At 44.5% G+C, this 10,050-nt stretch overlaps 1 protein-coding gene across 1 annotated transcript; it reads left to right on the top strand.

The window, feature by feature from the left end:
- Positions 1–418: 418 nt before the first annotated feature.
- Positions 419–8,764, top strand: LOC310640311 (2-acylglycerol O-acyltransferase 2-A-like; the record flags this gene model as incomplete). Its single annotated transcript, XM_083362526.1, has 6 exons — positions 419–512; positions 3,587–3,765; positions 5,552–5,753; positions 6,731–6,905; positions 7,195–7,394; positions 8,610–8,764. The coding sequence occupies 6 exons, from the start codon at positions 419–421 to the stop codon at positions 8,762–8,764; spliced, it is 1,005 nt and encodes a 334-aa protein (XP_083218652.1).
- Between the last annotated feature and the right edge of the window lie 1,286 nt (positions 8,765–10,050).

The following is a 10,050-nucleotide window of genomic DNA, read 5'->3' as shown; positions in this document are numbered from 1 at the left end:
TTATAAACTAATAAAGCCGGGTTAAAAAGAATCTAATAAATCCATGAAGAGGGGTGCAGCGTGCTTTCCAATGCGCCGTTGGCGTCTTTGCAAAAAGGAGAAGGTGCACCAGAATGAAGATGGGTCCCTTCCAAAAGTTCTCGTGAACTTTTCTGCTGCTTTTGGGTGAGGTGGTTGAGACACAACAGAGAAGCAAGAATTTATGACCCAGCCCTACACACCTAACCGGTCCAGTGTGCCAAAAAATGGGCCGGGTTTCTTCCAGATTTCCACATTAATTACTGTAATTGCACCCAGCACCCTGTTCCTCCTGGACGGACAGAGGCCACAGACTTTGTCCCTTCCTCCCGTGACCAGCGCCACAACACTGGGTCAGCGTCTTTAGTCCGAAGACAGTGGAACGGGTTCGGCTGCTAGGATGAAGATTGAATTCGCTTCTCGCCACATCCCGTGGGAGAGACGGCTTCAGACGGCTGCCGTGTTTCAATGGCTCTTCTGTGCTTTGTGCATGGGTAAAAAAAGAGATGGTTACTCCTAATTAAGGGGACCTTTTTAAGGATATGGAGGTTACCAAGGGGGGGGCAGGAGGAAAGGGGGGGGCTGTCTTAAGGCAGAGGACCCCAACCTTTTGGGCACCAGGGACTGGTTACGTGGGGAGAGGTTTTTCCGCGGACCGGAGGGTGTGTGGTTTTGTGTGCTGCCAGCATCCCACGGATGGGGCTTGGCTTGTTTGTGCGGACCGGTTGCTGGCATGCCACAGCCATATACCGGTCCACAGACCAGGAGTTGGGGGTTGCCAGAAAAATCTCCACCGGTGGCTGCATTGCGCATCAAAACCGAGGGGTAGATTTTGCAGAAATAAGGCTCTTGAGATGGACAGGGATCCGTTTTGCAAGCTCCCTCAGGCAGGCATCTGGTTTTCTTTCCTGTTGGCCTCAACTTACAATTCATTTAGTGACCGATATCGCAACGGCACTGGAAAAAGTGTCTTATGACAGTATTTTTCAGGCTGAAAACCGTCGCAGCAGCCCCTCAGTCAGGTGATCAAAATTGCAAACACTTGGCAGCCGATTCATATTTATGACGGTCGCAGTGTCCCCGGGGGGGGGCGTCAGGTGATCCCCTTTTGTGACCTTCTGACAAAGTCAACGGGGAAACCCAGATCCACTTAACAACTGTGTGTCTAACTTAACTGCATTGTTTCATTTGTGGCAAGAAAGGGGTAAAACAGGGCAAAATTCACTTCACAGCTCTCTCGCTTCATTTTGAGTTCAATAAGGGTCGTAAGTCGAGGACTACCTTTATAACATATCCTGGATGAAGCGAATGAAGGAGAGACGCAATCTGGAACGAAGGAGAAATTTCCTGACAGTGAGAACAGTGAATCAGCAGAGTGACTTTTCTCCGGAAATTGTGAGGGGTCCTTCCGTGGAAGTTTTTAAGGAGAGATTGGACAGTGTTTAACTGGAATGGTATAAGATCTCCTGCTTGAGTAGGGGGTTGGACTAGAAGACCTACAAGGTCCCTTCCACCTCTCTGTTATTCTGTATTCTAAATTGCATCATGGGAGGCAGGGGGGAAAAATCTGCATTTCTACTCACCACCAGCACTTATTTGATTTACCAAGAGAAATTCCGTGCAAAAAAGGTTTTCAGGGGGTAGGACAGAGGTAGGCAACCTTGGCCCCTTCATGATTTGCGGATCTCAACTCCCAGAATTCCTCAGCCAGCATGGGGGAACTATGGCCCCTTCATGACTTGTGGACTTCAATTTACCATGAAGTGTTTATTTTGAAATAGAGCACTGAAATGTTTTTCCATCGGAAAAATGAACAGGGGTCAGTTTGGAAGCGTAGATCAAGGGGGCACTTCTTGTCCCCAAATATTTGGCATCTGTTGCCGCATCTCCATCCTCAAAGGTCATAACTGTCCCAAAGGTGATTTTTCAAGAGGCAACTACAAGACTTTCTTGTTTTTCCTTTGAAGATGTTTCACTTCTCATCCGAGAAGCTTCCTCAGGTTCTGACTGGATGTTGGGGAATGGAAGGATTTATACCCCTTGCAGTAAACACTGGTCACTTGCCTGCTTTTAGCAAGTTGTTGAGGCCACTTGGAGGTTTATCTGTGTCCTCAGGGTCACCTGAGTGGTGCAAATGGGGGTGGAGCCTTCTTGGAACTGCTGAAAGGACTGTGTTGTAGACTGGAGATACAATCCCACCCCTGGTTCTCCTGCTTGAGCAGGGGGCTGGACTAGAAGACCTCCAAGGTCCCTTCCAGCTCTATTCTATTCTATCCAGAAGGTGTGCACACTGATCTGTTCTTCAGATTGTATTTATTTGGTGCCTGGTTGTGTGTTGCTTTTAGTTGCTAATTAGAGTGTTTGTGGCCAGCTATTAAGTTGTTAATTGCCACGCCCTTGGCTCCTAAGTACCTGGTAGGCAGTAATAAATCAGCACGCCTATTGGCTGACAAAGTTCCCGTTTCTCAGGCTTCAATAATTTCTCTGGCTGTTTTTCCCCCTGCTTGGCCGACAATCTTAATAGATGTGAAATTGAATGCATGTCCTTTTTCACCGCAGTGTGAGATTTCCAATGAGTCTGGGTCTCTTCATTTAACCCACGGGTAGGCAACCTTGGCTCTTTTATGACTTGGGGATTTCAACACCCAGATTTCCCGAGCAACTACATTCAAAGTTTCACCCACCTCCAAATAATCTTTGTAGTTCACTAACATTTGATCTAGGTTTGGGAGAGACCAACACAGAATTGCATAACTGTCCAATATCTTAAAAAACCACCTTTCCACACTTCAGTTACAGACTAGGTGAATCTTGGCTTAACAGCAGTAACTGCAAAACGGATCTCAGAGTCTTAGTGGACCATCCCTTAAATATGAGCCAGCCATGTGTTGCAGCTGCCAAAAAGGCCAACACCTTCCTACAGTACATTAACACAGGGATAGAATCAAAATTACGTGAAGTGTTAATACCATTTTTAATGCCTTGGTAAGGCCACTCTTGGAATATGGCATCCAGTTTTGGTCACCACGATGTAAAAAAGATGTTGAGACTCTAGAAAGAGGGCAGAGAAGAGCAACAAAGATGATCGGGGGACTGGAGGCTAAAACATATAGGGAGCGGTTGCTGGAATTGGGGATGTCCAGTTTAATGAAGAGAAGGGCGAGGGGAGACAGGATAGCCAATGTTCCAATAGCTCAGGGGCTGCCCCAAAGAAGAGGGAGTCAAGCTGTTCTCCAAAGCACCAGAAGGCAGGACAAGAAGCAACGGATGGAAATTGCACAAAGAGAGAAGCAACCTCGAACTAAGGAGAAATTTCCTGATAGTGAGAACAATTAACCAGTGGAACAGCTTCCCTCCAGAAGTTGCAGGACATCCATCACTGGAGGCTTTTAAGAAGAGACTGGACAGTTACTTGTCTGACATGGAGTAGGGTTTCCTGCTGGAGCAGGGGGCTGGACTAGAAGACCTTCAAGGTCCCTTCCAGCTCTGTTATTCTGTTATTCCCGATTAGGGAACCAAACGTGTTAATGTGAAAGACCCCTAACAGTTCTCCCTTCTTTTCCTCCAGGTCCGTGCTCCGTTGCCGTCTTCATCCTCCTCCTCTTCACCCGCTTCTGGCTGATCTGCGCCCTCTATGCTGCCTGGTGGGCGTTCGACTGGGACACCCCAAGAAAAGGGGGGCGGCGCGCCCACTGGATGCGGAACAGCGTCGTCTGGCGATACATGAAAGACTATTTCCCGATCACGGTACGTGTCCCCCTAGTGAGAAGGAGTATAATGGCACGGGAGAAAGACCTTGGGAGACTGACGGACAAAGAGATGCTGCGTAGGGGACAAGCGGAGAAGAGGCAGCACAGCCTCCAGCTGCATAATGGGGTGGAGAAAGAGGCTGTCAAGATGACGGGAGATTGATACAAGGAGTCCTTGACTTACAACCGTTCATTTAGTGACCGCTTGAGGTTACAACGGCCCTGAAAAAAGTGAGCACTTTACACAGTGCTCATTGTGCTGTGGCTACTAAACAGCTGGGATCTGCTTGATGCACCTGATGATCAATTAAATGCAGTGAGCAGAAGGAGCCTGGAAGTTCAGGAGGGGAAAAAAACTTTAGGTTATTTATAAAATAAATAATGTGCTCAGATCAATGAGTGTGGCAGGGGGGAAAAAGGCAGCTGTGCTTTGAGAAACAAGGTGAAGGGTCATCTTAGCCTCATAGAATGAAAGAGTCAGAAGGGACCTTAGAGGCCATACAATCCAACCCAGTATAACCCATCCTTTCAACCTCTTTCTTACAAAGCAGAGCCGAGACAGCATAAAAGAGCCAGTTTGGTCTGGACTCTAGTGGTTAAGGCATCAGGCTAGAAAGCAGGAGATCAGGAGTTCTAGTCCCGCCTTGGGCATGAAAGCTGGCTGGGTACTTTGGGCCAATCACCAAGAGATGCTGAGTTCTAGTCCTGCCTTAGGCATTGTTGAAAGAAAAATCTTCATCAGGGTCCAGTCCAAGCCAGGAAAAAATAAAATGGAGGCTGACAGAAGGTTCTTGTTTATTGAATGTGGCTCTGGAGCAGCTGACCACATGTTGCTGGGAGTGGTGGGTTTTTATACCTTCTTGGGCTTTTGTGTTTGGACTCGTTCTTGTTCCTGTGGCATGAACTTTGACCTGAGGTCCAGTGTGCCCTTTTGGTATCCTGATGGTGGAGGGTTAATCTTATTATGTCCTAAAGGTCATATCCTGCTTCCCTGGGGTTGTGGCTGACAGCTATCTCCTGTGTTGGAGTTTGGGGTGAGGGGTTGCTGGTTCTAGGGGTCTTTTTCTAATCCCATCAGCTCCAAGCTTCCTGGCTCCAGTCTTTCTGAAAGGATTATCAAACCTGCATTTCTACAGAGCTGGTTTCTGCTTGGGGCAGAGAGACCTGTGGGGGAGTTGTTTCTGCCTAAGATTTTCTCCATTATTCCTTTGGGGAAATATAATATTCTGCCTTTTTAATAGTCCCCAAAATATTTCTTTCTCTGGGGAGAAAGCTGGCTGGGTGACTTTGGTCCTCTCTCTCTCTCTTTCTCTCTGTCTCTTTCTCTCTCTCTCTCTTTGTCTCTCTCCTTTCTCTTTCTCTCCCTCTTTCTTTCTCTTTCTCGCTTTCTTTTTCTCTCTTTTTCTTTCTCTCCCTCTTTCACCCCCTCTCTCTCTCTCTCCCTCTTTCTCTCTCTCTCTCTCTCTCTCAGCCCAACCTACCTTACAGGGTTGTTGTTGTGGGGAAAATAGAAGGAGGAAAGTGGGCTGGATATGTGGATATTTTTTTGCCCAAAATAATGGAATTGGATTGGATCGGATTGAACTAAATTCTTTATTCGGCCAAGTGTGATTAGACACACAAGGAATTTGTCTCCGGTGAGGAAACACATGCAAAGCAACAGAATCCTTATCATCATCATCATCCCACTAATAAAAGGAGGAGGGGAAGTAATTGAGGCTGGATATAAATAAAATAAATAAATAAGAAATGGAACAAGTATCCTAAATGTCTTTCTTTTCCAGCTGATGAAGACGGCAGATTTGGATCCATCCAAGAACTACATCTTCGGCCTTCACCCTCACGGTATCGTGGGGATTGCCGTCTTTAATTTCTGCACCGAAGCCACCGGTTTTTCCAAGCAGTTCCTAGGGCTGAAGCCTCACCAGATGGCGTTGAATACTTTTTTCCGCGTCCCCGTTTTCCGGGATTACTTGATGAGTATAGGTAAACCGACTTTAAAGGGGTTTCTGATTCATTGGGACACTTTTGGAAGAGCAAAATCAATCAATCAACCAGAACAGAGCTGGAAGGGACCTTGGAGGTCTTCTAGTCCAACCCCCTGCTCAAGCAGGAGACCCTATGCCATTTCAGACAAATGGCTGCCCAGTCCATTCTTAAAAACCTCCAGTGATGGAGCACCCACAATTTCTGGAGGCAGGTTGTTCCACTGGTTGATTGATCTCACTGTTAGGAAGTTTCTCCTTAATTCCAGGTTGCTTCTCTCCTTGATTAGTTTGTCCTGCCTTTAGGCGCTTTGGAGAATAGCTTTACTCCCTCTTCTTCTTTGTGGCAGCCCCTCTGATGCTGGAGCTCTGCTATCATGTCTCCCTTATTTCTAACCTAAATTCTGCAACCGTTCTTCATGTTGTGTATGGTTTTGGGGGACAACATAGCAACAGTGCTACTTATACCACCAGGTGGCGCTGTACCGGGACTGATGCGGATTGGGCTATTTCTCGGTGGGAATACCAGGTTCAAATGGATTGACCAGGTGGATACCTGGCCAGGTATATATAAGGACTCAGGTAACCCCAAATCCTCAGTATAGTTCTACCCAGTGCTTTTTTTGTAAAAGAAAAAGGTGCCAGAACTCACACGTCATACAACCCGCCTTGCCTACCCTACAAGGTTCCATCCAAAAAAGGTGCCGGAACTCCATTCTGAGCGTTCTATGAGAAAAAAAGCCCTGGTTCTACCATCAATAAAGAGCTGCTATGCTGTACTCATCGGTCTGGTGTCATTCCATGCGGTCTAAAACCCACTACACAATACTTGAGCAGGGGGCTGGACTAGAAGACCTCTAAGGTCCCTTCCAGCTCTGTTATTCTCTGTTAAGGCTATTTAGTGTGTTTGTGTGTGTGTGTGTGTGTGTGTTGTAAAGGGCTTTAATGTTCTTCTTTTTCCTGCTTTGCTTCACCCAGCTTGTATTGCCTCGGACAGGGAATCTGTTTCCTACGTCTTGAGGAAGAAGGAAGGTGGGAATGTTGTAATCATAGCTGTGGGAGGGGCCCAAGAAGCCCTAGACGCCCGTCCTGGAGCTTACACCCTCTTGTTAGAGAACCGCAAGGGCTTCGTTCGGCTGGCTATAGAGAATGGGTGAGTAGGAGCAGCTTCTGGGGGGTCCGCACCACTTCAGCAGCACCGGTAGCTAATTCATTGTTGCCCAGGCCCAGAATGGACGTCTGGAAGTGGCATCTACGCAGAGAACTGGTTGGTCACAGATTTGAATCCCACCACCGATCTCACAAAGTATTACCGTGTTTCCCTTAAACGTGCAAAGGTTGAGAAAGAGGGCTGGGATCCATTATTTGCAGCCACCCAGCCTTCCTCAGTTATCTCAACCGGTTTGGTTCCGTCTCTCCTTCTGCTTCCTCTCCGTTCCCAGCACTCCGCTTGTCCCCGTCTTCTCTTTCGGAGAGAACGAGCTGTATGATCAGGTCGAAAACCCCAAAGGATCCTGGCTGAGGTGGACACAAGAACGTTTGCAGAAGATCATGGGAATCTCGCTGCCTCTCTTCTATGCCAGAGGGATCTTCCAGTACACCTTTGGGTTGATTCCATACCGAAAGCCGATCTTCACTGTGGGTAAGTCCGTGTTTCTCCCATGGCATCCAGAAATGAGAGGCAAGTAAAACGAGGAGGGATCTGCTGGACGCGTTCTTCCTTCTTTGAGGATTGTTCGAGGTTTCCTCTTATTAGCCTTCCCAGGTAGGCGAGAGAGGAAACACAACCGGATCTGCTAAGGCGACATTACACAAAGTCCTTGACTTATAAACATTAAAGGTTAAATTGGAATATCAATGAGAAATTAAACATTGAGTAAACATTAATAACAGGATAGGGATTGTTTATGACGATTGAATGTAATTAAGATAAGGTAAAAATGTTGATAAATGTACTAATGATGTTTTTAATTGAGTTGATATAATTAGAAATGTGCTAACATGAATACAAGACAGTAAATGTTAAGGGGAAAAAGAGGAGAAATATCTGATGTTGTAACCTAGACTAAGATTTTTCTATTGAACTATTTATTAACCGTCACTGCATTGCTTTTTAAATATTCAGATGTAAAATTGGAAAATTAATAAAATATTTAAAGAAAAAGAAAAAGAAAAAAAGAAAGTCGTCAACTTATGACAGTTGTGCCCGACTTTTCTGTGGCTGGGACATTTGTGAAGTGAGCGATGTTCCATTTTACAACATTTCTTATTACGCTCTTTAAGTGGATCACTGCAATTGCTAAGTTAAATCAAACGGTCGTTAAGTGGATCTGGCTTCCCTCTTGACTTTGCGTGTCACAAGGTTGCAAAAGGGGATCACCCGTGACCCCAGGACTCTGCAACCGTCGTAAGTACACGCCAGTTGCCAAGCCTCTGATGTTTGACCATGTGACCATGGGGAGGCTGCAACGGTCGTAAGAGTGAAAAGTGGTCATAAGTCACTTTTTTCAGTGCCGTTGTAACTTTGAACAGTCACTAAACGAACTGTTGTAAGTCAAGGACTATCTGTAGTGCATTTTAAACAATGTCTGTACATTGCCTATAGTCCCTTTTGGTGAAAAGGGTGGCACACAAGTTTAAATAAAATAAAATAACAAAATGAAGTAATAAAATAAAATAAAAAGGTCGTCAAATAAAATAAAGAATGGAGTAGAATAGAATAATAAAATAAAATCAAGTCAAATAAAGAATAGAATAGAAATAATAGAACAGAACAGAACAGCTCAAAACAGAACAGAACAGAATAGAATAAATTAAATTAAATTACATTAAATTAAATCCTGTTTGGTCCCCCCAGTGGGAAAACCCATCCAGATGGGGAAGAAGCACAATCCCAGCCAAGACGAAGTTGATGAGCTGCATAAGAGATACTTGGAGGAGCTTTGCAAGCTCTTTGAGGAACATAAATTGAAGTACAACGTGCCGGAAGACACACATCTCTCTTTCATATGAGAAACCAAAACCCACAAACTTTGGCACCGGCGACAAGGATCTGAAAACATCGAAGCCGCAAGAGAAAAGCGAATCTTCCATGGAAACCCAGAGATATATTCCTTTTGGGTCAACGGACAAATCGCTGGGAAAAAATAAAACCTCACGCAGATTTGCTTTTATTTAGGATAACAGTTGTGAGACATTTGTGGGCATAACAGTGAAAAGATTTCACACGGCCCACAATGGAAGAAAGGATGGTGGAGTCAATGTAACCGGCAGAGATGGCAAAAATTGGCAGCTTTGGTTTTATTCAGTGTGATCAATTGAAGTCCCCTTTAGACCTGTGGACTTCAACTCCCAGAATTCCCGAGCCAGCCAAGGAAATTCTGGCTCAGGCATTCTGGGAGTTGAAGTCCACCGTTGGTAAAGGGGCTATATAGATGAGCCACCCGTGGATTAGAGAAAAGATTCATTTTAATGCCGATTGGAATCCACTTTGGGACTTTCTGCGTGAAACTGGAAAAAAATGAAATTACGAAATATGCATTCGATGATTAGATAGGATAGAAAACAAAAATGAAACCTATGTTGTCAATTTAGATTAAGAGGTTCCTGGAAGCTGATATTTACGTCTTGTGGGGAAAAAGTTGGAATTTTTTTTGGTATATTTCTGCTTAATTCTGCACTTTTGACTTTGTAACCTCTTTCACTCTTTGCTTCCCCTCTCCCCCTTTTCTATCTTAATTATTGGTTCCTGATAATTTTTATCTTGCTCGTTTCCAAGCTGTTTAAGAAAAAGAATCTGCAAGTGACAGATCAAACAGGAAACAATTCTTCCTATCCCAGTGGCTGCCAGACTGTTTCCTTTTATTATAGGGGTGGGGATTAAAAATAGGTTTTTGAGTTTACAAGAGCATTTAGAGCCTGAACTGGACAAGAATTGGAAGAAAATGAAGAATGTATATCTTATATTGTATTTCACATTATATCATATTAACTGATCTCTTATCTTATACCTTTATCTGATATCTTCCTCTTATATCTATTTCTTATATAACTTATACTGTGCATCTTGTATATATCATATTAAATCCTATGAGATCCTATATCTGTTGTCATCATGATCATCCTTATATTATTATTATTATTATTATTATTATTATTATTATTATTATTATTATTATTATTATTATTATTATCATCATCATTATTATTCCTCTTTCGAGGTGTCCCAACGAGCAGCCCCCTCCCATCCAGGGCTCTTTAACGCTCAAGATCTTCATAAAGAGGAAAGTCGGGCGAAA

This window comes from Vipera ursinii (genome assembly GCF_947247035.1).
Source record: "Vipera ursinii genome assembly, chromosome: 4".
NCBI lineage: Eukaryota > Metazoa > Chordata > Lepidosauria > Squamata > Viperidae > Vipera > Vipera ursinii.
This window is presented reverse-complemented; position numbering and strand designations above follow the sequence as displayed.